The sequence below is a fragment of the Pithys albifrons genome, chromosome 21, assembly GCF_047495875.1.
Source record: "Pithys albifrons albifrons isolate INPA30051 chromosome 21, PitAlb_v1, whole genome shotgun sequence".
NCBI classification, from domain to species: domain Eukaryota; kingdom Metazoa; phylum Chordata; class Aves; order Passeriformes; family Thamnophilidae; genus Pithys; species Pithys albifrons.
The window spans coordinates 5,577,278-5,605,116 of NC_092478.1; the positions used below are offsets into that span (position 1 = coordinate 5,577,278).

The 27,839-nt window shown below is 52.1% G+C and overlaps 1 protein-coding gene across 7 annotated transcripts in view; it reads right to left on the minus strand.

Annotated features, from left to right (window-relative positions):
- Positions 1–550: 550 nt before the first annotated feature.
- Positions 551–27,839, minus strand: part of RAP1GAP2 (RAP1 GTPase activating protein 2) — a 52,628-nt gene continuing 25,339 nt past the window's right edge. For 2 of the 7 annotated variants that reach the window (XM_071574791.1, XM_071574787.1), the window contains 23 exons: positions 22,814–22,898; positions 18,598–18,633; positions 18,308–18,352; positions 17,717–17,749; positions 17,236–17,445; positions 16,615–16,718; positions 16,045–16,123; positions 15,783–15,836; positions 15,430–15,513; positions 14,481–14,581; positions 13,730–13,859; positions 13,368–13,523; positions 12,609–12,680; positions 12,116–12,202; positions 11,753–11,887; positions 8,933–9,070; positions 8,435–8,553; positions 8,002–8,115; positions 7,432–7,549; positions 6,759–6,885; positions 5,478–5,557; positions 5,264–5,299; positions 551–4,450 (listed from right to left, as the gene is read on the minus strand). In XM_071574791.1, the coding sequence (XP_071430892.1) occupies positions 5,291–5,299; positions 5,478–5,557; positions 6,759–6,885; positions 7,432–7,549; positions 8,002–8,115; positions 8,435–8,553; positions 8,933–9,070; positions 11,753–11,887; positions 12,116–12,202; positions 12,609–12,680; positions 13,368–13,523; positions 13,730–13,859; positions 14,481–14,581; positions 15,430–15,513; positions 15,783–15,836; positions 16,045–16,123; positions 16,615–16,718; positions 17,236–17,445; positions 17,717–17,749; positions 18,308–18,352; positions 18,598–18,633; positions 22,814–22,898 (2,116 nt within the window). In that variant the 3' untranslated portion in view covers positions 551–4,450; positions 5,264–5,290. Of the gene's footprint in view, positions 4,451–5,263; positions 5,300–5,477; positions 5,558–6,758; positions 6,886–7,431; positions 7,550–8,001; positions 8,116–8,434; positions 8,554–8,932; positions 9,071–11,752; positions 11,888–12,115; positions 12,203–12,608; positions 12,681–13,367; positions 13,524–13,729; positions 13,860–14,480; positions 14,582–15,429; positions 15,514–15,782; positions 15,837–16,044; positions 16,124–16,614; positions 16,719–17,235; positions 17,446–17,716; positions 17,750–18,307; positions 18,353–18,597; positions 18,634–19,588; positions 19,770–21,099; positions 21,377–22,813; positions 22,899–27,839 lie in introns of those variants that run through there. The other 5 variants (XM_071574790.1, XM_071574788.1, XM_071574792.1 and 2 more) reach the window with 5 other exon arrangements.

The following is a 27,839-nucleotide window of genomic DNA, read 5'->3' on the forward strand; positions in this document are numbered from 1 at the left end:
TTTTCTTAGTGCCTGGGAGGGAGAAATCTGGGAAATTAGGGGGATTGGAAAGGAGCCTTAGAAACTGGAGAGAGAAAATCCAATTCCTTTGTTAGCCCCCTGGGGATGTCCAGAGACAGTGGCGCTGCCAGAGTCTGATGGCCCGAGGTAAGCTCCACTGGCTTAGACAGAATTGCTGCTTGTTTATGTTGTCACATGGGCTGGCTGCTGACACGGACTGGTTTATATGGAGCTTTATGGGGCACTAATTCCAATTCAAGCAGAACAGTTCCCTCGGTTAAATGGCAGTGTGCTGGCCAAAGAGTACCCCTGCACCTCCTCTGCTGCTCCGGTCTCAGTGCTGGAAGCAGAGATGTCCCCATTTACACATCCCTGTGCTCTGATGCTCCTCTCCTTCCACTGTCTCAGTGTTTGACTTCATGTGAGCTCTCCTAGGCTGCCACCAGCCGTGGCTCAGCCCCATTCCATGACCTCACCTGGTTTACACAGGAATGCTTCCAAAGAGCACCTCTAAAGTTGTCAGTACATGGACACACATGGATTACATATATGGACACAAAATATGTTATTTATTGTGAATTTTGCAAAGACACATTTAAGCAACAAAATATACATTTGTGAACCTTTAGTTTTATACATAACAAATACAATCTGCTACCATAGCAATAAATTAAATATACATTATTTACAACAGACATAGGTCACCAGGAACTACAAAGCACTGCCTCTCTACATCAAAAATAAACTTTGTCAAATACATTTCTTCAAGATTTATTTTCACTCTATAAACTCTCTTCATATTCTCTTATATAAATCCAGCATTTCTCCTTGCAGGACTTAAGCAGTGCTACATTCATTGAATGCAACAAATACATGCTGGGGGGCTGGGGAGCAGCCCCTGACTGGCTCAGGGGGAGGCTGGAACATCAGCAGAGCAGTGAGAGCACAGGTGGGACCCACAGAGGTGCTGGGCTCTGCCCTGGCTTTGGGGAGAGCCCACAGCGAGAGATCCCAGCCCTGGGTACAGTCCATTCATGGCAGAGACATCTCTTGGTCCCATCACCTGTCATTCCTAAAGACCCTCAAAACTCTGGAAAGAAATTGAGTTTGTGCTTAGGCTCCCCCACTTCACTCAGGAAAAAGCACTTCTGTGTTGTGCTTAGGTGTGCACCCTGTGCTTGGCTCTGTGGGGTTTCAAGAGGATGCAAGTACATGCCAAGTGCTTTCCTGAATGGAAGCCCAGCCAGAGCAGCAGCTTGCTGCCAACCCTTGGCAGCTGCACATCAGCTCCAGGGCTGATGCAGATGATTCTGGTGGAGCGCAGAGGGTCCCTCCCCACTCTGCATAAAGACTTGGAGCCATTGGCACCACTGCTGGAGCTGCAGACCTGCACCTAACCTACTGCTGCCTCTCACCGAGCCCATGAGCTGGCCTGAGCCAGGGAGCAGCTGGGGTGCAGCAGGAGTAAACGGGGGACTGAAACCCCAGTGGGAAGGGGAACAGATCCCTGTAACAGGGGAGACCTCCCCACACAGCAGGAGCTCTCCCATCATCCCCCAACGCACTTCTGAGCCCTTTCTGCTCCCTCTGCAAAGTCACTTCCAAGTGTGGCAGAAGTTGTATGCATGGAAACAGTGGGATCAGAAAGGAAAATGCACTGCGCAATAATTCTAGTGTCAGTTAAGGATCCTTTCTTTTATATACATATATATGTATGTATGTGTGTGTGTATATATATATATATATAAATCCCTTTTATATATATGTATAGATGTATATGTGTCATTATAAGCACAAAACATTTTGCAAAATATATACAGGAACACCTTTACCCACCACTGGAAGTGCAAAAGTCCCCAGGGTGTAATGAACTGCTGTTCAGTCCCCAGAACCACCACAGGACAATCCAGGACATTCCAAGCTGGAAGGCACAGGCCAGCACAGGCAAGGACCTCACCAGTGCCTGGCCAGAACCGGAGCGTCCGAAGTCCAGCTGCTGGTAAGGATGCACAGCAGGTTTTATAGCCTGTGGCAAGGAGTGCATGCTGCTGAAAATGTCCCAAATCCCATAGGAACTGCTGGCAAACATCATGCCAGACCCCAGCTCCCGGCCCCGCCACCATTCCAGCGGGCTGGTGTGGGAAAGACAAATCCAACACACTGCACCTCTCCCTAAGGCTGTCCTCGTGCCTGTTAGTCCCATTTGAATAATTCCCAAACCAATCTAGGTCAGAAAGGAAAATCACAGTTTCAAGTGAAAAAAAACCCCACAACAACGAAACAACCAAGAATGACAAACCAGCTGACAGTAGCCACTGAATCATCTGCTGAAAGATCTCATGGAGATCAACACCCACAGGAATAACATCCACAGAACCAAGCGACTTCTCAGAGGAAAAAGCAAACCCAGAGCAGACCCTCAGAGCAAGTCATTGCACAGTCAGTGTTTCACGGCACAGCTTCAGGAAACCAGACCAAAACTTCTAAGAGAACTGGGGGTGGGTTTGAAAGTGCTACTAAAGCATCATCAGACAAGTGCTGAACAGCAAAGCGTGTGATCCTGAGAGACCTACAGCTACGGCCTGGGCAGAGCACACCATGCATTCCTCTTCCAAATGAAACTCAAGGTTTAAACTGTTGAAATGCAACTGGCTGGGCGCAGGAGTGAGCATCCCTGTGGGGGTTACTGATATTTTACTAGTTCTACACAGTGCTTAGTGCCAGTGAAAACTGTTCCCTGCCTTTTCTCAATGTGTTCTTTAACCTGGTTCATCTCCAGACTGGGCTACAGTCTTTCCACAAGGATCAATTACAGCATAAGGGGAGCACCTATATGAACCGGATCGTAAGGCTGTTGGAGAGCATCTCCCTGGAGAGCCAAGGTAAGAAGAGCCAGTTCAGTTTGGCTGGGCTCATCTCTGGCCTGTGGAGGTGATGGGGAGGAGGGAGGGTAATGGTTGGATCCTATAAGCACTTGTCCTAGAGAGGGGAGCAGGAGCAGTCACAGCCACAGCAGCTGTCCTGGGCTGCTCCAGGAGCACAATTCTGCACCCACCTCCTGAAATAGGCTGTCAGGTACTTTGTGGCTCTTGGAGCACCAGTTGTGTGAAGATGACTTTGGCACTCAAAGTTCTGTTTTTAGTAGGAATCACAAGTTTGAAGAACTGTGTTCACATGAGATTGAGACCCTGAATTCTGGCGGGTTTCCAAAGGTCACAGGCTGAAGGGGGCAGGAGAGCATCACTGCAGCATCATGGTCTGTCTTCCAGAAAATAGGTAAGGAAAATCTATGAGCAATTGAAATTCATGGACAGGCTTCAGGAAATTTCAGACCAAGTTCCATATAAGAGCAAAAGGATTTCTTGAAATGTTCAGAAAGGTATTTTTTGGGAAAGGGCATTAAAGGAAAGTCACCTTGCAGAATCCACAATCCTCATCTTTCAGAATAACAAGAGCTCACTCAAAAGCAGCAGGATAGACTCTCCAAGGGCTGGAGCAGCCTAATGCCACCCAAATTGTCAGAGTTTTACACATTTGCTTGCCTGGTGATACAAGCCAGAGGGCAAAGCAGAGCCCACAGGCTAAATTCCCTTGCTTTCAGTTCTAGCACTCAGATACACCACAGCTTTAGCTTTGCGTCACCTTTCCCATGCCCTTTGCTCAGTGTCAGGCAGGGACAAAGGCAGCAAGGCCAAAACTGCCAAGGGAAGGTGAGTTAGCCCCAGCCCCCAGCTCTGCTCCCTAGGCCACTTCACTCACCTATCTCTTGTGCAAGAAACTCAGCAAATGTGGAGTAAGGGGCTGCCTCTGCCCCAAGAGTTTTGGGGTGTGGGTAGGAACTGGGGGGAGACAGCTAGGGGTAGCTGGAGAGACACTACAAACCCTGTGTTGGGGAGAGCTGCCCAGGACACCACATGGGGACATTTTGCCCTGTTGCCCCCAGAGAAGAGTGACAGCAAATGGTGGCAGAGGGGTAATTGCCCTGGAGCCACTAACACTTTATCCTGACTCCCCCCCTCCTTAAAAAAACAAACATAAAAAACATTTCCCCAATGATAACTACAAATAAACCATGGAGGGAACTCATGTGCATGGGGGTCTGCCCTGCTGCCCCTCTGCCCATGAAATGCTGGCAGGCAGCCCAAGAAGGTGGGGAAAGAACAGTGCCCACCAGTCACAGCACATGTAGGTGCTCACAGGGTGACCCAGCATGATACCCAGACAGAACATGGCCCTGGCCACACGTGTGTATGACACAGTTAGAGACACACTCCCTCCTGTGCACAGAGTGGGGGACACAGGGCGTGTGCTGGACAGGGGTGGGAAGGTGGCTGGTCCCTGTCAGGACAGGACTGTGGCAAGGTGAGAGCTCTTTCCTGGCGTAGCAGGCAGGGCATGTGTGGTCCCGTGGGGTGTTGAAGAGTTTTCCCTTTGCTGAAAAAAAAATTCTCTGCAAAGAAAATGACAAAAGTGTCAGAGACCTTGGAAAGAGAATATTCTCACTACTGCAGAGATGGCAGCTGTGGAAGGAGAATATTCCCACTCCTGCAGTGATGGTTGTGAAGCACCCATCCCAGGAAGGGAGCTCAAGTCAGGGAAGTGCCCATCCCCAAAGCACCACGCCATCTCCATTCCCAGGTTGGGAAAGAAGCAAACTCAGTGATGGGGTGAAAATCCCTGCTTTTTGAGACCCACCCATGCTTTCAGAAATCAAAATTCCTCTCATTTCAAGTTCTAGAGGCTCTTCTGCTTAGCTTGGGAATTCCTAATGACATCCCTGATTTCATGGCACAGAAGGAGCTCAGGTGAAACCCGCTGCATTCCCTTCACCTCTGCCCACGAAATCCACCCTGTGAATTTGCCATTTCCCTCAGGGTTTTGGAACGGTAAGGACCTTCTCTGCCTTTCCACTCTCCCTGCCCAAAGCACAGCACACAAAACCTTGTTCTCCTTGCGGAGATGGGCAGCAGCATTTGACAAAGGTTAAATGCAACCTGCTGGGCTGGAGTCCTTCACCCTCGGAGCAGATGCAGGAGCATGTTAGAGCACACAAAACCACTCCAGAAAGAAACAGGTAAGACTACACAGCAGTACTGGTGGGCACAGACCTGTCATTGACCCCTGCCCTTTTCCTCACTCACCTACAGCATCATTTGGGATGCTCTGAGGTACATTAGGGATCCCATAAGCAATAACAAGTGGTGTGAGCAGCCATGGTTGGCCGAACACACCTGGGGCACAACACCACAATACCAACACTCACCTGTGACAAGTTCATGACTTCCTCCTGCTAGTGGCTCTATGTAAAAGAACAGAACACAGGGTGGGTTGCAAACGAAGGAGCAAGAAATCACAAACCCCTTCCCTCCCTTCCCATCCCTCATAGGCCTCACAGCCCTCCCAGAGCCCAGACCCCCCATGCCAGGCAGAGAGGACAAGCCCACACAACATCCCAACATCAAGACCCTGACACCTACCATGCTGGAGCTGCTGTGGCTGAGCTTGTCAAAGCGAAACTTCAGGTTGGACCTTGGGGAATTTCTGTTCTTTAGATCTGCTGGAGGGAGGGGAAAAACAAGGAACAAAAATAATAAACTGTGAATAAAAATATTTGCTGTAGTGCTGGCTGCACTTGCCCAGCCAGGCACTCCAATAGACTCTCAGGAGTGCTACCAATATTTAGTCTGTCTTGGCTGAATGTTTGGCAAAAGCTGTACATTAAATGTTTGTGATGGAACAAATTGAGGCTTAATTACATTTCACAGTCTTTCTCCTGGAAATGCCACTGAAAAGGCTACAAGGAATAACTGATCCGTTTAATGTATGGGTGGATTTTCATGTTCTTGGCAGGAAAAATACAAAATAAACACTTGAAACATTAAAAGGGGCTGGTTTAAGAGTTCAGAAAATTAGTAACAAAATAAGGAGGAGGACTTGTGGGGTGTTGAGACATGAAAAGCCTGCCTATGCCCCATGAACTCGCTTTGCCCACAATGCTCCCAGTTATGGAGCTGTTGGGCTGTATTTGTGCTTCCCCAGCTGCTTCACAAACAGCTCCTCAACTGATAATGTCTTTCCATGTGGATGGCAGTGCATTGTGGCAGGCTCTCTGTGGCTCAAGGAATCAGAGCCATGGGTATCTCTGGGCAAGGGGTGCTTATGACCATCCCCCAGCTCACCACACCATCACCACCACAGGATGTGCTGGCAAAGGGCCATTCCTGCCAGTTTTGCCCTGTTGAATTGCACCTCATTGTGCAAACCGTCCAACTGAAACGGATGGGGTTGGTGAGCGGGTTGGCAGGAGGGGAACAGAGCCAAGACCACGGGAAGCTGCCTGTTGATTAAATAATTGTGAGTCATGGCTCGGCCCCTGAAGACAGCAAGTTTCCACGACTACTGCACATGCCTGTCAGGGGAGACAGAGGGAACAAAGCCACAATAAGAGCCACCTCTGTGCTCTAATTGGGAAGGGAAAAAAGTCCCCACGGAAATACAGAACTAGAGCACATGGGGCTGTGTCTCCAGAACAGCCTTGTCAGGATGGGGGCTGCCCCACACACTGTGGATACCCACCCTGCCAGGGTGAATGTGGCTGCCACTTCACCCTGGCACCTGGGCAGGGCTGGGAGGAGGGTCCTCCATCCCAAATCAATGGAGCCCATTCAAACCCACCACTATAGGAAACCTGGGGGCTTCCACAGGCTTCAGGGACAAAGTCAGAGCCAGTGCCTCCCACCAGCCTTCGTTCAACCCACCTGTGGGGCTCCTGCTCATGATGACAGGAGTGGCTGTGGCTCCTGAGCTGGGGCTCTCACTGCCAGATGAAGCGCTGTAGACAAACACGTCCTGCTTGAATGGTGATGCGGTGGAGGGTTGGCTTCCCTGCTCAGAGAGATGTGACACAGCTTTTCCTGCAGCCAGCTGTTCCCCCCACACCCTGCTGGTGCCCCACTGCACCTCTGCCCATTGGAGACCCACCATCAGCTGCTGGTGGAGACCTTGTCCTGATGGAACAACCTCCCAGCCCGGGCATACCAAGCAGTGCCCAGGGCACCCCATGGCTCACTGGGGTGTCACAAAATCAGAGAATGGTTTGGGTTGGAAGGGACCTCAAAGACTATCCAGTCACATCCTCGCTGCCATTGGCAGGGACACCTTTCACTGGACCAGGTTGCTGCAGGCCCCATCTAACCCAGCCTTAAATACTTCCAGGGATGGGGCACCCATAACACCCCAATGTGCCACCAGGCACCCCAGCCCTCCTCCTCCCCACACCCAGAGATGCAATTAAGTCCCTCCATGTCAGTGGTGAGGAAGCATCTGGTTGCCTAGCAGTCACATCCCCCCACAGAGACGACCCAGGGGTCTGGAGGCAGTAGGGTGCCGAAGGACATGTGTAGTTCGCCACAGGGTGGGTTTGGTGCCTACCACACTGTCGTACTCCTCCAGGGTCTCGCTCTCCCCCGCCGTGCTGCTGAAGCTGCTGGTGCTGGAGGAGGAACGGGAGATATTCGACCTCCCGTTCTCTTTCAGCTTGATAAATGGCCTAGGGAGAGGCGGAACGGAAGGAAGGGCGCGTGGCTGTCACTAGGGAAGTGCGTCCCTTGGACTGTGACAGGGGGACAGACCCTGCTGTGCACCCCTGGAGCAAAGTGCTGCCGTAGGGATGAACCTTTCTGGGTGCTTCTATACATAACCACTTCCAAAGACGTGGGACAAGGCGGTCGGTGGGTGGCCCAGCAGAAGCCCAGGCAGGAAGGGATAGGTACTGCAGCCTTCCCAGTTCCCATGCCCCGAGGATTTGGGCAGCCTCTGTTAAATACTGCTCTTTGCTCTTCTTTGTAAAGACCATAAAGAAGCAGTGCTCATGAATCTCGAGAATCTTTTCTCCTCAGTATCAACCTTATTAATAGTAAAACCTAGCAATGGTTTTGTTTGACAAAGTCCCTGATGTCTGTTAAGCTGTGGTGGGAGAAGGATGGATTCCTCCTGGCTCACCTGTCTTTGTTAGGGCATATTTCAGGGGAGCTAGGGTTGGATGAGGTTTCAGACTTCATCTCTTGGGAAGAATGGCCCAAATCTGGTGTCTTCTGGGCTCCAGAAACACTGTCACTGAGGGCACAAAGACACAGGATGCACATGTTAAACAAGAGACTTAAGAAGGGTGGTCAAGTTATACTCCCCAACACTAAATATAAACTGTGAGACTAACAGATGCTCTGTGGGTACGACAACTTCAATTTAAAACAGAGGGAAGGGATCCAAGGCACAATTTCTCAAACATAGCAGAAGTAGCTCTTGTTGCTGGTTGCATGGAAAGGGGGGACGGGGAAACCCAAGTATAGGTTTCCAGCACCCACCAACAGGTTTTCTCATGTTTAACATGCAATAGCAGCTTTTAACCTTAGTGACAGGGCGATGACAAACTTACCACCTCGTCCTGCTCTCTGCCTGGCTCTCTGATGTCGTGTGCAGGCGAGGAAACAGCCCTGACCGGCGCTTAATGGGGCTCCTGGACTGGTTCTTGGCAGCAGCGGCTGGTACAGGGGGCTGAAAGCAGAGAAGAGTCTGGGTTGGAGAGCACAGCTCCCTCCTGGGAGCTCAGAAACTAAACATCCTGCAAGGAATTGTGTTGCCCACAATTCCCAGCCTACACATCTAGAAAACATGTAATGCCAGAACTTCTTTTTTATGTCCTTTGGGGCTAAAAATCTCAGAAAGTTCATATTTGGCTCTTCCACAAAACAAACCAAACTTGAACAAGGCACCCAAACCCACGGTCTGCTCAGGTCTTCCCCTCTACTTTACTCTTGCTGTTCATGCCAGACTGTGTCAGCACAGTGCCCCACTGGGCTGTGGTGGGCCAGACAGAGGGAGAAACAGTGAGACAGAGGGACAGCAGGACAGAAGGACAAGTGGCTGCACTCACTGAGAAGGTGGTCTTGGTCACCTCACCGCTGTTGTGTGCAATGCCCCCACTGAGGCTGCCCGGGATGCCACCACCATGGTGCTTCTTCTGGCTGCCCACCATCGTCTCCATGGAGTGGCTGCGCACCCGGATGGCTCTCTGTGGTGGAGGGGACAGGGGACAGCAGGTCATCACCCCCCTGCAGTGTGACAGCTCCAGAATGCCTCCCCAGCTCCAGGTCTCCCCCAGGCACCTGGGAGAGCAACCTGTTTGGGGCTCCCTAAGAGCCAGCACACCTCAACAACAACCTGACTGGTGACAGCAGCAGGTATGGCAGGTGCCGTTGAGTGTGGGTCACCCTGGGGGAGTTCCACTGCCGCCACAACATCAGATTTTCCCTACATTTCTCCATGATACCAAAGACTGCAGCTATAGGACTGGGAGCAGCAGACACAAGCCCCAGGTCCAGCCTCCTGTCCAGTGCCTGACCAATGTCCCAGAGTCCTTGGCAGAAATGGGAACCACAGATGAATGATAAGCCATGTTTGTGTGCACACCTCTCACGATTCTCCCTGAACTACAAGAGGATAGAATCTGCACAGCCTCCAGCCCTGCCTGCACATCTGCACTGATGGACCTCTCCAGCCTGCCCCAAAACAGTCCCTGAGGTGGAGGCTTCACACAAAAGTGCTTCTGTTCTTCAGAAAGTTAATGCTTGAGAATACATTCAGCCTGAACCTCTGCTGCAGGTTTGATCCATCCACCTCTGGAAAAGAGTGGAAGTGAGCTGCATAGCAGTGGCATCACAGCACTGCTCTCTGCTCCCTTTGATCATCTCTCCCCATGAAACAGCTCCCTTCCCTCACTCTACACAGCACTCACCTTTCCCTGTTCCGTTTCCACCTATTCCCTGTGCTGTGCTATCACTGTGCTACATCTGCTGCTCCTCCAGCCCCTGAATTCCAGCCCAGGCTAAAAAGAGGAAATGATCCAGATTCCTGAAGGTGCCAGAACTGCATCCACAGTGCACAGGCAGGTCATGGAGCTGTAAGTGGGTGTAAGTCCACTGGTGTAAGCGGGAGCTGCACCCCCAAGCTCTCACCAAGCTCCCAGTTCTGGACACCACAGCCCCAACAGACCCTCTTGCCCATCCAATAATAAACACCAAGCAAGAGTACATCACATCAGATTTACTTGGGTCAGCAGCAATTCATACATAATTTGACCATGTCTGTAGGTAAAAGTGACCAGTTGCTTTGCTGCCAAGCAACACCTGTGGGTGCTCACACCCTGCAGGCTCCTGCCCTGGACTGTGTAGCTATGTGGGGCACTCCAGCATCCCATCTCCACAGAGCAGCTCCTGTCCCTGCAGCAGAGGCAAAGGCACCTCTTGCTCACTCAGAGTCCAGCAAAAATGAGCTCCGCTCACCTCTGAGAGCTGTTCCCCCATCACCTGGCCATGGGGATTGGGCTGCAGGTTGGGTTGTGGGTGTGAGGCATCGGGCAAAGAGGTACTGTGAGGGCCAGGTCTCACCCCTTCCAGCCCTCATTTACCGTCTGTCCTCTCCCTGGTCACTCCGAGAACGCACGGTGCAGGACGTAAGCCAGCAGGCAGCCCAGCAGCACAGGCCCAAGGTGGCCGGGCAGGCGCAGCCCAGCACAGACCATGGGGCTCACCTCCCACCCCAGCACTCCCTGCAATGCCAAGAGAGCACGTTCTGTCTCCGCACACACACAAAGCAGGCCAAAACATGACTGTTTAACCTCAGCATTGAGATCCTGGCATGAATGCTGTGAATTATGACTGACTGCACAGCAGTTCCACTGATACATGTCTCACACTGAAATGGGACACACCTACACCACTGCAGTAGGGCCTAGGAACCTGCACACCCCTCCTCCATGACCCCATTCTCTGGGTGCAGAATGAGGTGACTCATCCATCAGTGCCCACTTTTCTGCACTATGGAGATCACCTTGCCTGAGATAACTGCAGAAGCTGTCCCAGAACAGTGGCAGCCAGGACAGTTCCCCTGCCCAGACAGTGACGGCCACACTGCATCAGCCCTCTCCCCACTACAAGGCAGCCCCACCAGAGACACCTGGAAATGGCTCATTCCCCCAGACTCAGGTTCTGTCCCTTCATCTCAAGGGATGTCCCAGCTGCCCAACCACTCACTGACCCTACTGCCAGTAGTTGTTCAGAGTTTCCTCCACAGCATTTTACCTCTATTCCTTCTCCTCCAGCCCACACCATCTGCTCTACTTCACACTCACCCAGTCCCCACAGCACCCTCAGCACCACTTACCCTCTCCACAACCCCCACCTTTCATTTTATCTCCTGGGCAAGCAGAATAACCACCACCTCCCACCCGCCTGCCACGGCAGCCACCCCAGGAATCTCTCACAATCCCTGTCCCAAAGCAGTGGCAGCCAGCAACTGGTGTCATGAGCAGGACATGCCCCGTCACAGCAGAGCCCAGCTGCAGGCACAGCATGTGATGGGGGGCTGGACCGAGGTCCCTCTGGACACACAAGAAATGCGGCAGCACACTGGTGGTGGAGGAGGAGGTGCTCAGGAGCTCCAGAGAAGTCACCACAATGGGGACACTCACCAACAATGCAATCACACTAGCCAGCACCTGCTCCCACTGGGGCCAGCTTGGATGCTGGTGGGCCAAGCAGGTGTTGTTGGCAGCAGCCTCCACCTCCTCCCACCACCCTGCCCTCAGGGGACACTTCTTGTCCCTCAACACTGCTCATCTGCATCTGCCACAAATCTGCACTTTGCCAGCCCTGGGTGCATTTTAGCTTTGCTGTTGGCAAGGGCAGGGCTTTACCTTGAAAGACTCCAGAAAGCCTCCATGACCCCCATTCTCCAGCTTGTCCTCCTCGGGTCCCAGCCCCAGCATGGTCTGCGTATGCCCATGGAGCTCATCATGAAGGTTGTCCAACAAGGCAGCCCGTGTCCGGTCCTGCAGGAATGAGAAGGGACTCAGCCAGGGGCCCTGAGGGAGAAGCAGTGGCACCAACCCACTGCACAGCTGGCTCATCTCTCCTTGAGGGCAGTGCCTTCCCCATGGAGCCCCATGGCTGTCACGCTCCAGTCACTCATCCCTGCAACCCAGTTCAACAGGAAAAGGTGAGGAGGAATGGAAGAGTTTCCCACACCGTGCCATGGTGCTGGGCAGGGACAGCATTACCTCCAGCTTTGCAAACTTGTCAGACTTGCAGCAGGCATTCTCAGCATTGATGAGCTTGGTAAGCAGGAACTCCCGGAACTCAGGGCTCTGCAGGGACAGTGCCAAGGTGGAAAACACCCACTGTTATAAGACTCTCCATATCCCTGGAACCAGAGCTGTACCAACACAAAACCTGAGCTCACAGCAGACTGCAGCCCCTCCAGACATCAAAGCATGGTGGAAAACCCCAGACAGGCTTGGAGTGCCCTCCCGCATCAACACAGATGACCCAGCATCAGAACCGCCATTGCTGCCTTTTATGGGTGATGCCATGCAGTGATGAATGGCCACTCACCCTACCATAAATCCCAGGGCCTCACTGGAAACTAAAATCAGGACAGATCAATTGCAGAAGTCATGTTTTCCCCAAGAAGGTAGAAATGCTTGGAAACACCTCAGACATACACATCTATTGCTTTTATGGCTTGGAACACACTTCCCTCTCAGCTCCTACCTTCTGGAACACTGGTGGGTTTGGCAGGGGTGGGCCAAAGGAGGGGACATCTTCCCGGGCTGTGACTGACACCTGTGGAGACAAGAGACACGTTATTCCCATGGGTGCAGCAGGATAACAGAGTTTAGGCTACCTATACCCAGGTGATGTGTCAGATGGGTGTGAGCTGTTACACGGCACATTCAAACACTGAGGAGCATCAAAACTCTTTAACAAACAAGCTGTTACAGGAGCTGTTATACATGCACATCTTTTACACACAGATGTCTGTATACACATGTTACATACCAGTGCATACATCATATACCCGTGTGCATACGTATGTGTGTTCAGTACAAGGTACATGAGCCCCTTAGACCTAACACTGGTTGTGTCACTGAACATGGGGCAGGTGCTGGACAGCCACCTCCAAAACTCGGTCTGAGATTGATTTATGGAATGAGTTGGGTTGGGAGGGACATTAAAGATTATCTAGTCATATACCCCCTGCTATGGGCAGAGACACTTTTCACTAGACCAGGTTCTCCAAGCGCTGTCCAACCTGGTCTTGAACAATTCCAGGGATAGGGCAGCCACAGCATCTCTGGGCAGCCTGTGCCAGAGCCTCATCAACCTCACAGGGAAGAATTTTCTTCTAATCTCTGACCTAACCCTGCCCTCTGTCAGTGGGAAGCCATTTCCCCTTGTCCTGTCACTCCACGCCCTTGTCAAAAGATGCTAAAGCAAAACCAGGCAACTGCAAGTTGGGATTGTCCTCACCTTGTAGGCTGTGTTATCTGCCTCAGGGTTTTCCACTTGCACCACAATGTAGGCGTGCAGGAAGTTGGATGCAATCATGTCCGGGACAAATGGTGTGTTCTCCTCTTGGAAGATAATTGCCACGATGTCATTGCCAATGTGCCTCTTCCTCTGGAGCTAAGCAGGAAGGAAGAACACTGGGTTAGCAAAGCCAGGCAGTTCTATTCCCTTGGAAGCAAATGCCAGCCCTGAGCCAGGGAGCCAAACAGCCACTTCTGCGGTGCCATGGTGTTGGGGCTCAGGAGTGCCCACAGCATGGGGCAGGGCAACATCAGCGCATCCCCACTCATACCCTTCTGTGTAAGGAAGTCCATCTCTCTTACTTGTTGTGTGTCTCCTTCGGTAAAAGGCAGCTTTGTAGAGACATGAAACATTATCTCCCTGTCCCTGAACACTGTGTACACAGATTCTGCTCCCGTCTGCCCGTGGCTGACATCCAGGCCTCCTCGAAAACTGGAGATGAAGGGAAAGGTGGGGAGAAACAAAGAAATATTAATCGAAAGCGTCACAGACAGTGCCAGCGGCTGTCAGGGGACAGGCTGATGGAACAGCCTAGCTCATTTATCTTTATCTACTAGCGAGCAAACGGAAGGGAAAAACTGTGTGTCATGTGTTGTAACCAAGCATTGCCATCACCAGCCTGAAATACAGGGTGTGCACAGAGCAGGGCCAGTCAGCCAGGGCTGACCACAGCCATGGGACTGGTGGCGTCACCATCCCTCATGGGCAAGCAGGGGCTCTCTGCCCATGCCACAGCCACTGCAGTGACCGACCTGGAGGCACCCGCAGCTGAGCCACAACACTGGGCATGGCGCATTTCCACACAGAGTTCCTTCCATCTCTGGCTGAGTATAGCCAGATTTTATCACAACCTCAAAATTGCAGGAAAAGAAGTTTTTCTCTCTTTTTTTAAACTCCCCCAGCTTTGAAAAACAAGCCAAAGCTATATTTGTTTCTGCTCTGCACATCCCGCTCATGAGCAAGATGACTTCTGTTCTCACACGTAGATATTTTTACATATGACATGGTCTCTTGTTAATGTATTTGTAAAATCATTCTTTTTATCTAACTTACCCTTTGAAGTCCTGGAGTGTTATGGTGTCTCCCAGAAAATTTAGGAAGTTCTTGAAGGCAGTGCTCTCTTCATTATTGCCAAACAGCTCCTCCTCTTGGGTCTGCAAAACACAGGGTGCTGACAACCCCAATTTCCCTGCCTGTCCATATCCTGCCACCTCCTGTTTCATCCATGGGGTCCTCGGAATATGACCAACACCTTGTTCCAGGCTGTTCCCTGCCTCTGCTCCCCAGCTGGCACCACAGCACTAGCCACCAGCCACCAGAACTGTCCATGGGCCATCACAGCCCACTTGGCTCCCAGGACACCCCAGGATAAAGCTACTGAGGGCCACTTCTGACCCCCACTGAGCACCTTAGGCAAATGTCCAGGAAATACCAAAACACAAGTGAATCCTCCATCAGAAACTCTAAGCCCTAATCACCCCCCACATGCTTTATTTCAAAACAACGAGACCCTCATTATGGCCTTGCATGAGTCACTCAATCCAATCCAACACGCAGTATGTAACATAATTAGATTGCCTGTCAGAATAATTCTGTGAGTTCTGAGGCTGAGCTGCCACTGTACTCCCCACCCAGAGTCTCCCAGCTAATGACAGCGTTTTTAGCAAGTGCCTGTCTTCAGAGCCCACAGTCCCTCTAGACAAACATAGCTGTTTTGCTGTCTAAACATATATCTGATTAAAATACCACGCCTGCTAAAATCCATTTTCACATCCGCTTTTCCCTACAGCAGCTTGTGGGCTGATTTCCACACTGAGATTTTTCAGTCACATCATTTTTTAATGAGTCGGGAAAACATCCGAGCAATGAGAAACGCAGGCAGTGAGGACACCGAGGTGCTGCACGTGGCAGAATTAATGACAGAGCTGAGTTTGTGCTCGTGAAATGCGGATCTCTGGTGTGCAGGGACATGGTCCCCAAGAGTGGCATGGGGGCAACTCACCTGCCTGAACTTCTGATAGATCACACCAAATTTGAACGTGTTGTTGACCTCATGTTCATCATAAGACACTATCATCTGGGATGCCTGCAGGAAAGAAAAATAAGAATTGTTTCATCAGGTAGTTCAAGGCATGATGGCCAAAAGATCAAACCCATAGGCTGTAACACCACTCCTTCATGGTGAGGGAGTGGGGAAGAGCCCACTGGAGCTGTGACAGAGTATGGCAATGGCTGGGCAGCACCTGAGGGAGTGGAAGGAGGAAAGAACCCAAATTTCCGTATAATTAGGCCAAAAGGTTTCAACAGTGGCCCTGGGTGGGGTTCTCAGCATCCCTGCTGGGCAGATTACCTCACCTTGGGGTAGAGAACCGGGTTAAACTTCAGCCCAGAGGCATCATCACAGAAGGCCTGTGGGAAAGGGGAAAGAGCTATCAGTGCCAGATCCCTGGCAAAAACGTCACAGCAAGGCCATGAATGTCTTATAAAGAAGCCAGCACCACTCAACAGTGCCCAACACATCCTAACACATCCCAACGATGGCCAATACATCCCAGCACTGAATGAGGATGTGGCATAGGCTTTGCTGAACATGTCCCAGCCCAGTCAGGCATTTTACCTTTGCAATCTGGGGGATACTCGGAAGCTTGCTCAATCCTGCCAGTGGGATCCTTTCATGCAACGTCTTCACTTTAGACCTAGCAAAGAAACAACAATGAGCAGACAGACATCAGGGAGTATCTACAGCAAAGTGATGCTGGCTGCTGGGAACCATTGTTGCACTGCAATTGTTGGGCTTGGTTAAGTGAGCAAAGGCTCAATTTGTCATCTCATCTCTGCAGCTCTTAAAAAATTCATAGTTTGGAGGGAAATGACAGAATGCTTCAGATGTGCTGGGTCCTGTCAGCTTAGAAGGGAAGGCGAGAAATGTGACTGGTGTTATCCCAAGGAGGATTAAACCCACAGAGGTTTACATGCTGTTCCAGTGGGTTTAGCAACAGATCAAAGTCTCATGTTCATTATCAGGTTTGGGCAGTCCCAGCACAGAAACACAAGGATGCTGCCACTGCCTCCAATCCCACCCTGACACCCTCCACGTTCATGACAGTCCAGCTCGAGTATCTGCTATAGAAACCAGAAACTCCCAAAGAGAGAATATTTTGTTAAACAAAGCGCTTTTTTTCCATACCTGAGTATAACCCTTAAATATTCTGTGCCATCTGTCTCCTCACATTTAACAGAAAGGATCAGATTTCCAAGGCTGCTGGCTGTACAGTAGAAATTTAAATGATCCTAAAAATAGAAAACAGCACACTAGTGGCAGGGAAGCAGCTTACTGATGATGAGGACACTGCCCGGACACTCACCTGCCATCCTGCCAACCTCCCGCCCCTCAGGGACACACACTCTCACCCCCTTGCCAGGACCAGGGCTGTAATCTCTCTGCCAGTGAACTTTAGCACCCTGTTCTTGGTGTGTTCAGAGGGTCAAAGAGGATTACAGGACTCTAAGCAAGAGGTCGGGGGCTGCCATGATGAGCCCCTGCATGCAGCTAAGCCCAGAGTCCCCATGGACAGGAGGCTCAGTGCCAGTGTCCCCACTGGTGTCCTGGGATCCCTGTGGCTGTGAGGCCAGGGGTAAAGGCTGTGTGTGTTTTGTGTGTGGCCATTACTGCCACTGTGGGGACCCATTGGTCTCTTCACTCCTTGTAAATGGGGAAGTTGCAAAATTTACCCATCCTGTGTGCAATTAGAGATTTTTCTTGGGAAACGATGTGCAATTTTCAGCTTCATGGGGCAGGGGCACCCACCTTCCCCAAGAAATGCTTGCGATAGGCTCTGGCCTCTCCCTTGCACTCCAGCTTGTAGCCATAGGTGCTGGGGCTGAGGTTCTCCTCCTCTTCCTCACAGATGCTGCTGTCAGATGAGGTGGGTGTGCCAAGGTTTTCTGGGTCTTCAATCCAGTACCCCCCAAACTGGGGCAGGATGATCAGCGGGTACGGGCTGCCCTTTTCTAGGATCTGCAGAGACATGTGCCATCAGGGGTCAGGCCAGGTGTGGATGTAGGATGCAGAGCTCATTGCCCCATATTCTGCCCCCTCCTGCAGCAGATTCGAGCCCTGGCACCAGGGGGGTGAGTCCAGACCCTCTGAAACCTCTTCTCTCTCTTAGAAGAGGGCACATGCTTTGTGTAGCTCCTCTCAGAAACAGAATCTCCACCAATTCCCCTGCCATCAGCAAATTTGGAAAGGCATTCACCAGAAGGCATTCAGGGGGGTTCAGTGCACCCACCTCATCGATGCTGGGGTATGGGATGTAGTCTTCCTGGAAAAAGGAACCAAAACACCATCTATGACCATATGTTTCCCACCAGCCATCCCTTCACCCAAGCCCTGCACACAAAAGCTGGGGAGCACCTCCAGCACCTGCTGCCCTGGTCCCTCCCATCGTACGCCCTGCACCAGGTAGTAATGAAGAGAGATGGTCTGGTCAAGTGAGGCTGCAGCAAGGGGCGTGAGCCCTGGAGTGGTGCCACCTGGGGACACAGTGCAGGGGCCTCTCCATGCTCAGGGTCTGCAGGGAGGTGGCAATGCAGGGGAAGTCCTGCTTAAAGGGGGTTCTGCTGGGGGTGCAACTTCCCAGTGCTGCAGCAAACCTTTTACACAGCCCTACACTGAAATGCACTGGCCTGGACATAAAGCTGGATTAGGGATTTACAGGCACCCAACTCCCATCTTTGCAATTAAATCAGTGTCTTGTTTTCAGATAACATCTAAATCCTTTCCAGCCCTTTGAGTGACTGTTTTTGATGATCACATTAAATCTCTGAGATGAGGGGGGTAGCCTTGAAGAGATCCCCAAAAGAAACAAAAATCAACCAACCTTGTGTTTCTGGCTTCCAGACTTCTGTTCTTCCAGTTTTGGTGCCTGTTTGGAACAAAATGAATGGATCAAATAATGAAGATGTTTTCAGCAACACAGGGGATGGGTCCACCAATATGAGGGTATTTTGCTACATGGAGACAGCCCTGACCCAAGTGGCTGGAAAGTGGGTCTGTGCTCAGGACAAGCCTCCCAGCACAATAATCTAGGATGTGTTGTGGGGCCTCTGCCCTCATGGGTTCTGCTGGGGGGAATATCCCACTGTTACTGGCATGCACACTGCTGCTCACCTGCATTTTTTCCAGCATTTCGAAGAATTCTGCCGACTGAAAAGAAAAGAAGGAAATCACCTGTTCGATGAAAGCAGACACAAGGCAAGCCAGCCCAAGTCGCATCACAGCAGGGACACTGGATCCCCATCCCAGACCAGGCACCCTGGCTCTGGCCCTCAGCAGAAATGTGAATTGACCCTATCCATAACTGAGGGGGTGTGCCCCCAAGATATACCAGCCAGGTCCACTGTTCGGCAGAGCTGGGGCCCTGAAGACACCTCACACCAAATGCCCCCACCAGCACCATGGGCAGCACATGGATCAGTGAGGGGCAACAGCTCCCTGCCCACTCAATGGCTCCTGCTCCACACCTCATTTCCAGAGAAGCTTGAGAAGAGGGGCTGAGCAAGGCCACAGCACTTGTCCTGCTCCTCATGCGTGAGGAGGCAGCTGTGACTGTGTGACCTCCTGTCCAGCCCAACTCAGAGATCAGCATCATTGCTGCAGCTCCCTTCACGGGTAGCCTCTGGCCTCCACAACTCCCCAGTCATGTGCATGGCTTTGTCAGGGGTCTGAAGACATTTCTTTTCCTAACCACAGCAGTGTTAGTGAAGCCACTGCCGGTGGCTCTGGGCTGCCCAGTGCAGGGTTAATCCACACTTGCCAAATAAACTAAAGAGATTAGTGTGCTGGACTCCAATTAGAAACCCTGCATGTGTCCTCTGCAGAGCACCAGTCCTGCAGCCCGTCCTGCAGCCCATCCTGCTGCCTGGCTCAAGGGCCGTGGCTGCCCTGCCCGGCCAGTGCCGCGGGGAGGACCCGCAGCCACCGCACATGAAGGGTGCACAGCCCTGCACCTTCAGCTATGCATAGTGAGGGGGCCCAGGAACAAGAACCCAGCCAGACCAGAAACAGCCCATCATCGCCTCTCCAGGAGAGCTGCCAAGACTGTGCCAGTCACCCAGGAACTCAGGGAACTTCAGGTAACCCCCTTCCCACCCTGATCTACCTGTGCTTCCCAGTGCAGCTCTGGTCCTGGTGGTGGCCAGTGCACAGATCAGCTGCTCCAGGGCCACCCCTTCCGCACAGAAGAACCTCAGCTGGACAATCCTGATCCCTGGCCCAGCTTTTCCTGCTCTCAGGTACACACAATTACACAGTCAAACTATGGCTGTAAATGTTGTGGCACTCCAAGTGAACCAGTAAGTGGCTTTTCTGGAGGTGTGACGCAGCAGCCCTGTCCCTCCTCTCACCCCTCCTCTCCCCTAACGTATGTTTGTTCCCGGCCTCCTTTCCTGCTCCAGCTGCAGTCATCCCAGCTCACAAGGCTGAGGAGAGGCTGGGCCATGGCAGACACTGCCAGTCTGGAGAGAGACTGGAAAGCAGGATCAGCAGCTCCCATGCTACCAGCTATCAGAAACAGTTTGTGGGAGAGGGATGCATGATTTGGGCAGAAGGGGTCATGGTAACAAGGGGAAAGGCCCAGGGGGTGATTTTTAGTGAGCTCTTAGAATAGACTGAATTTCTCAAAACACAAAAAAGAGAAGAAAAAAACAGAGGAGGAGATGAAGAAATTAAAATCAAATACCAAAAGAAAACCTGAAAGAGATTTTCCTTTAATACTTGCAGAGCACAAAGGTCGAATTTACAGCAGGAGCAGTCTACAGCTGCCAGCACAGGTGGGGCAGCCATGGCTCGGACACAGCCTTGGCAGTATTTCCAGTTTTGCACTAAACCCGCCCTTACCTACCACCCCAGTGGGACTTAAAAAGAACCCTGGTTCAGACAGTCCACAGCTGCTGTTGCACTTAAAAAGTCTTTTCCTTAGTTTGAGCTTGGTTTGGCTTCTGTTTAACTCCAGGTACAATCATTCTTTAAGTCAATTTGGATAGTTTCAGGTCCTGCTCTGATGGTAGCCAGAGAGGAGACCCGATCCCACTGTAGCAGCAGACACACCTACTGCAGTGAGTCCTGCAGAAAATGCCCACATGCACTAAACAAAGCAGGCAGCAGCCTGTGCCCTTCAGGACATCATGCATACTTACAGCCAGCTTTACGAGGCCACAAACATTTCAATAATTACAGTCTGTGTATAATGACACCTTTGTGGCGCCGGCAGCAAGCCATGTCACCCACCAAGGGCACAGCCAGCAGGAGGGATGACACTTACTGTGTGGGTTCTTGGGCTTTTGCTCCAAACTGAACCCGCACTGGTATCTGCAATGACATCAAAAGCAGCCAGAGTAAGCAGTGCTGCTCTGCAACCTACACAAGACAAACTTTGACCTGGGCTGTGAGTTTGGTGGCAGATCTCCGTGAATAAGGAGCACTTGGAGAAGTCGCAGTTGGCAACTTCTGGCACTGGCAGTGGCCAGCAAGAACCTGATTCAGAAGTTTACAAGTAAAATGACACCTGGAAAAACCCTGCACCAGGCAAGAGCTGCCACGGATGGAGGACAGTGAGCAGAACTGTGCCAGCACCCCTCCCCAGCACTCCCCTCCACATGAGGCAGCACTCACCAGCAAACCCCGGAAGAAATCCATTACCTTCTCGGCATCAGCCCCCACCTGCATCAGCCATAAAGCCATGGCTACTGCGGTGGCAAGTCTTCCTCATGGGCACCCAGCAAGAAGGGCTGAGCGCCAGCCCGGCCATCCCTGCCCAGCCCCACACCTCCCTTCGTTAATGTTTCCCCAAGCCAGAGGCACAGCAGGATGGCTGCCTTGTTATTTCAAAGGGTGGTTCCCCTGGGACGCAAAGTGCCCGGAACAGGTTGGGCAGGAAGCAAAGAGGATTTGCAGGAGACAGGCAGGTGCCTGCTGGGATGCAAAGCTCCACAGGCAGGATGTGAAGACCTATGGTGGGATGCACGGCCCTGTGGTGGGATTCATGGCCCTGCAGTGGGATGCACTGTGCCCCTCAGGTGGACACTCTCCTGGGAGAGCGGCAGGAGAAACCAGGCACTGGGCAAGAGACAAAAAATCCCTCTTGACCTGGAAATCTGTATGCACAAAAAAGCCACAACCATTCCAAAGGAGCTGAACAAATCCCAAATACAAATCTGCTCAGAGTCAGTGCAGGACAACCCAAGCTGCTGGCTCAGGAGCTGCAGAATGGGCATCAGCACCAACAGGACCTTCCTGTCCCAGCAGTACAAGAGAGAAGGCAAAATATGGCCTCTTTGGCCAGAATGCCTGAACAACTCTGACAAAAACCAGGCAGTCTCAGAAAGCAAGGACTTGTTCCTATCCCTGTCCCAACACCTGTGCCTACCCCTTGTCCCTTTCCATGACACTAAGCCTTGTGCAGATCTCTGGGAAGCACCTTAGAGTCTACCAAGAGCAGGGCAGAGTGGGATTAGCAGCAAGGAAATCAACTCAATGCACCCATGCTGTGCAGCATCTCATGTCAGGCTCAGCTATGCCAGGGCCAAGTCATGTCCTGTATCCTCTGTGCTGGCTGCTGCAGCTGGAAAACCCAGATGACTCCTGAGAACTAGGTCTCTGCCTCCCACCCTTCATGAGGCTGATGGCTCCTTGATCCCTGACATCTCCTGTCCCAGGCATCTCAACGTCCATCTTTCAAGTGTCAGCAGAATACACCCCACCCTCTGCCTGCCTTAAGCCAATGGCAACAGGACCAAGGTGGCAGCAAGGGCACTGGGAACCTCCAAACAAGGAGACACACAAACAAACCCAGAGGCTCACAGGCAACTTCCAACCTGGAGAACACACGGCTTTATTTCTGTTTGGCACCTCTGGAGTTCCCTATGCCTGGCACAGCTTAGCGGTGGCCGAGTGGTCCCTAGCAGGAAGGAGCAGCGGGTTGGCCACTGCAGCAGTGCCCACCTGCCTGGGATGCACTGTGTGCCTTGTGCTGGCACAGAGCCACCCACCACGGTGCTTGGGGAGGATTACTGGAAGGAAAACAGCACTGGAACTCAGCACCCTGCTTGGCATCACTGCTCGTGATTGCATAATGTGAGCGGCAGCGCAGGATGGGCTGCCGGCACGCATGCCCCGCCGCCACGGACGGATAGATGGATGGTGTCGGAACAGGCTGCCGGCTGAATTCCAGAAACCACCTACTGCTGCTCCCGCGGGAACAGCCCTAATCTGTACAGCTGCTGCGTTGGAAGTGCCGTTCCTCACCAGCCTGCCTTTCCAAAACTGGCACCTCGACTGGCCTGTGCGCCCACGGCCCGGCCCAGCACCGCGGCGCCTGTACACTCACCTTCATGGTCGGAGGGGCGGTGAGAGGGGGGGACAGTGGCCGCTCCTGGACAGTCACATCTGAGCTGTTCAGCAGCTCCTGCTTCCTGGAAAACCAAACACAGGCGTGTCAGCTCTCCCCTGCCCGAGCCAGCGCGCGAGGCAAGAGATAAGGGTTATCTCCCTTGGCAAAGCCACAACATGTGGCTGCCTCTACAGTAATATCTGGAATCTGAGCAAAACCCCAATGGACAGTGTGAGAAAGTGATAAGTCACCAGAAAAGCCCTGTGTCCCGGGCGGGCTGTGAGCCCTCACTGCCCCTCAGTGTGGTGCTGGTGGTGCAGGGACAGCAGAGCTGGGTTCCTATGACAGCTCATCCCCAAGGCTTTTCTACCCCCAGCACCTTCCCCACCAGGGCAGGACCTGCGGCTGAGCAGCTTTCTGGCAGCAGAGGAGGCTCCCGGCTCGCCAACACCCAGGGACACCCCAGCATGGGTTTGGAGAGACCCAGCCAAGGGCCCCTTTGACAAAAGGGCACCTGGCATAGGCACTGAGTTTGGAAGCAGCAAGAGGGATCATGAAGATGTGAGACCTCAGGGAAGCAGGGAGCAGACCCTGTGCCATGCACAAAAGTCCCTTAAACCTCAGAATGGCATGGCCTCAGCCATCCACTGAACAAAATCCCCATTCCTCTCACCCGGCGGTTCCCGGGCAGGCAGCCACACCATCACGCAGTGACACTGCCAGATGCTCCCCCGGGAGTCAGAAAATCTGAGATTTAATTTAGTTTCCTCTCGTCCCTGCCAGGTTAGTCCTGCAGAAACTGGGCCAAAATGTCCAACTGTTTATCTTGCCATAACGAGGTTTGGTTCCCATGGCAGCCCGCCCCGGGATGGCTCCGCACAGTACAGCATGCACAGCAGTGGGCACTGATGCACCCCAGGGCCCTCTCCATAACACACAGCTCCTGCCAGAGGGTGTACACCTGACCTCTGCAAACACCTGCCCTCACCACCAGCCCCACCATTCTGGGCCCTGCCCTCCCACTCACACTGCCCCCTCCTCCCAAGTCCCACCACTTGAGACCACAGGTGACAATCCCCTGCCGGTGACAGGGGAGGCTCAGGTGCCTGCAGCCCCTCCTCAGCAGAGCCCTGTGTCACCAGAGATGTTGTGAGGATGCTGAGGGAATGAAGTGGAACTGAAGCAGGGAGATAGTGGGGATGCTGGGAAGGCAAAGTGGGACCAGCATCACTGTCACCCTCACAGCCATGAGGCACTGGGGACTGCAGCACCACCTGAGCTGTGCCAGCAATGTGGCCACAGGCAGAGCCACTGGGAGAAACACCCATCAGGTTGTGTCCAAATGTGAATGCATACCAAGGACTGATGTTTCACATTATAGCAAACCAAATACAATTTCTATTTTTAATCAAAGCAGGTTAAATATAAATTGTTACTCCTCTTCTGAGCTCTTGGCATTTTCCAGTTTTTCAATGCAAGAAATGAATTGAAGCAATCTGGGGCAATAGCAGAATTCCCGTCCTGCCCACCCATACTGTTTATTGAGCTCCTTCCCTCTCTGCTCTCCACAACCTCACCATGACTCCACTGCTGAAAAATGCCAAGGCTGACAGATTTTGCTCTTTGGCTTTCTAGGACACTAAAGCACAGCCTGATCTGGAGCAAACCACTCATCCTCTGCTCTCCTTGCTTTGAACTCTGAGCTCTGCCTGATTGCACTTAGCTGCACAGTGGCCTCAAAGGCATAAAATGGATACGATTTTGCAAAGATTAAAGTTACAGGGATGCGCACAAATAATTTGATTTGATCTGGGATTTGTAGTGGGTTGCCATAGCATCGTATTCTAAGTATTATAAAATAACCCAACTCAACAACACGTTCCTCTGTCACAAGCTGGCTGCTTCTTTGGGGCCAAACTGCTGGAACTGCTCCTGCAGTTCTGGGAGAGCAAAACAAGCCCATCCCCAATCACTACTAGGAACTGGCCTCCACATTGGGAATCTGTTATGTTAAAGTCCAACCACAGACGCCTGTGATTCAACCCACCATCAGTGCTAGGGTCAAGGGCTGGCGGCCCATTTCCCAAACAGATTACCCTCACAGCACGATAAATGAATCATGAGGAAGATTAGCATGTCTTTGTCTGCGCACCAGGATACGACCCAAGGGATCCCCCTGAAGTGACCCCAGAGACAGTGGAGGCTCTGGGCAGCCCCACACTGAGACATGATGCCCAGCTGGCACTGAGAGTACAAGTCTCTGCAGAGCCCAAGCCACAGCAAAGGTCACAGGTGCCCACACCAGTGAGGACCGGGGCTGGGGATGGCATGCAGCTCACCCTGCACTCTCCTCTCCCTGGCGTCATGGAAGATGCACAGCCCCAGCATCAAGAACGCAACCAAAGGTCATGGCACTGTGCTCACTCCCCGAGGGAGCACCTGGCCCCAGTGTCCCTGCACCCACCTGGCCGTGGCCACAGCCACGCACCAGCACAGAGGATGGGCAAGAGCAGACTCCGGAGCCGCACAGCTGAACACCGGCCTCTCTGGACGGAAGCAAGGGCATCACTTCTGTAATTTTATTTCTTTGTTTTTCTCATTAGGCAAATTAAGAGAGAAGAAAAAGAAAGAATTAGAATCCTGCATACTTAGTAAATCTAATTAAGGAAATACCTTAATGCAGTTATGCAGGGCTGACTGCAGGGTTTCCTAGCAGAGACTGAGATAAGCTCTGCCATCCTGGCATAGTCCCATCCAGGACCCAGCTGTTGCCAGCTCCCAAGGAGGCAGAGCCCATCAGGCCAGGGCTCCTGCCCTGGCTCCTCATAAAGTGGGAGAAAATGGGGATTTTCCCCCCCCCATTCTGAATGCATGGGTATTGGCAAGTTCCCAACACAGCAAGGGCAGGTGAGGTCTTTCTCTTTTAGAGCATCCCCGACCACATCCCAAAAGTACCTTTAAATTTATATCCTACATTTGGTAAACCCCACTAACATACTGAAATTCTGACTAAAAAGTCCTATTTAGCACAGAGCTGGGGCTGCCTGGACCCCCAGAGTGCTCCCAGACAGAACCTGACTCCAAGTGCACACTTCCTTTCTGCTCTCTCAGCCCAAACCCTGTAGAAAACTCCTAATGCATCCCACCTTCTTGTTTTGTCTGTCTGACTTCCCAGATGGATTCTAAATTGACATAGTACATTCATATAAATCTCACGTGGGAAGGGGAGATGTCAACATACTATCTGACATGGAGAAGTGCTCCACACCACGCAGTTGGCTCCACCTCTGTCACACTGTGTAAATGAGGCAGGAGCATCCCAGGTTACCCTTATGCTTACACTTAATTCCACAGATCAAACCTGGCCTTGGGAGGAGCCAAACTCCGGCAGCAACAAGTTCCGCCTGTCAGATGCTGCATCCTTGAGAAGGTCAACAATGACTCTTCTCTAAATCAACAGCCTCTATTTCTGGACTCATCATTTTTTATCCTTGATGGGCATCACCTTACCAACTGCTCCCTTTTTAGTTTATTTAATATTCCATGCCCGGTCTTTTAAGTTTTCAGAGGGGACCATTCTTCCATATTGCTTTCCACCCTCCCCCAACCCGGGCTCAGCCCTGTCCATGGCAGGTGGTGGGAGTAGGGTGCAGGTTGCTTGCCCTTCCTCTGCAAAGGCTCTTCTCCATCCCCCACACAGCAGGGACCGACCCCTGCCTCCCAGGACACGGTGCCTGCCAATACCCCAGCGGTGGCCAAGATTCCTTGGCATTTGCTCATGAATTACAAAAAAAATCCAATCAAAATTGTGGGCTTTTTGCAACACAGACAAGGGCACCTTGCTGAGGGTTTACACCTGGAAATCTGCAGTGAGTGTCTGAACGAAGCACCTTGCCCTGACTTTGAGCAGCTCTCCACCCAATCCTGGGATGCCAGGCAAGCAAGATCTCGCTGCATCATCACTCATCCCAGAGAGGACATGAGCAGAGGACACACACTGCTGCAGGTTTTCACCAATGTCAAACAGCCCCAAGGCTCCAGAACCCCCCCAGACCCAGGCTTCATAGCCCCTCAACACCCGGGCACCCAGCACTGCGGAGCACTGGGCAGAACCCCTGCCACAGAGCATCTTCCCTAAAAACTGATTTACCTTGTTATGTCCTGGCTCAGGATAGCCCTGCAGCATTACCTTCTCACCTAGAAGCCTTGGAGTCAGCAAAAAACAGAAGTGCAGCATTTCCTGGTCCACATTTCTTGCAATAAATTGTGTATTTAACTTGCCAGCCTGCACCTGCACACACACAGCATCGCTGGTGAACCACTGCCCGAGCGGGACCAGAGCCAGGCTTGGAGCAAGGTGACATTTAACTGCCAATGGGGTTGGCTTTAATTACCCCTCCAAACAGAGAATAAACATTGTTGAACAGTTCAGAGTGTCCCGCACTTGTGCAGTCAATGGATCCCTGCTGCCTGCACTGGCCATGGAAGTCCCAACTGCCTCTGCTGGCCATGGGGGTCCCCTGCCCACACTAGCTGTGGGGTCCCAGCTGCCTGTCCTGGTCATGGCAGTCTCTGCTGCACCACAGCCTGCCTGTTCTGCTCAGGGAGACAGCAAGGAGCTGACTCCTGCTTTGCCTGCACCTCTACAGGCAGTGGGACCTTTCCATCTGGCCAAGGACTTCTCACTAGGCCAGATCAGGACAGTGGGGCTTGATATGCAAGGAATGGTGGAAATGAGTTTTTATCTTTTACAAAATATGCTGCCTGCTCTCCCTCACAGGAGCAGAGAAAGTGGAGATTTCCTGCAGATCTGGGTAAATCAGCCAAGGCACTTGCAGACGTTTTCAGACCAGAAGGCTCGTCTGATCCTATTCCTGCCAAACCTGAGCCAGGAGCCTCGGGCAGCCGTTTCCGAGCTGATTCAATAATTTGCAAATTGCAGAGAACAGCTCCCAGAAACCTGCGTTTCTGAGCGCCAGGGGACTGATGCCAAAGGGCAAGGGGAGGCTGTGAATGGAGGGGT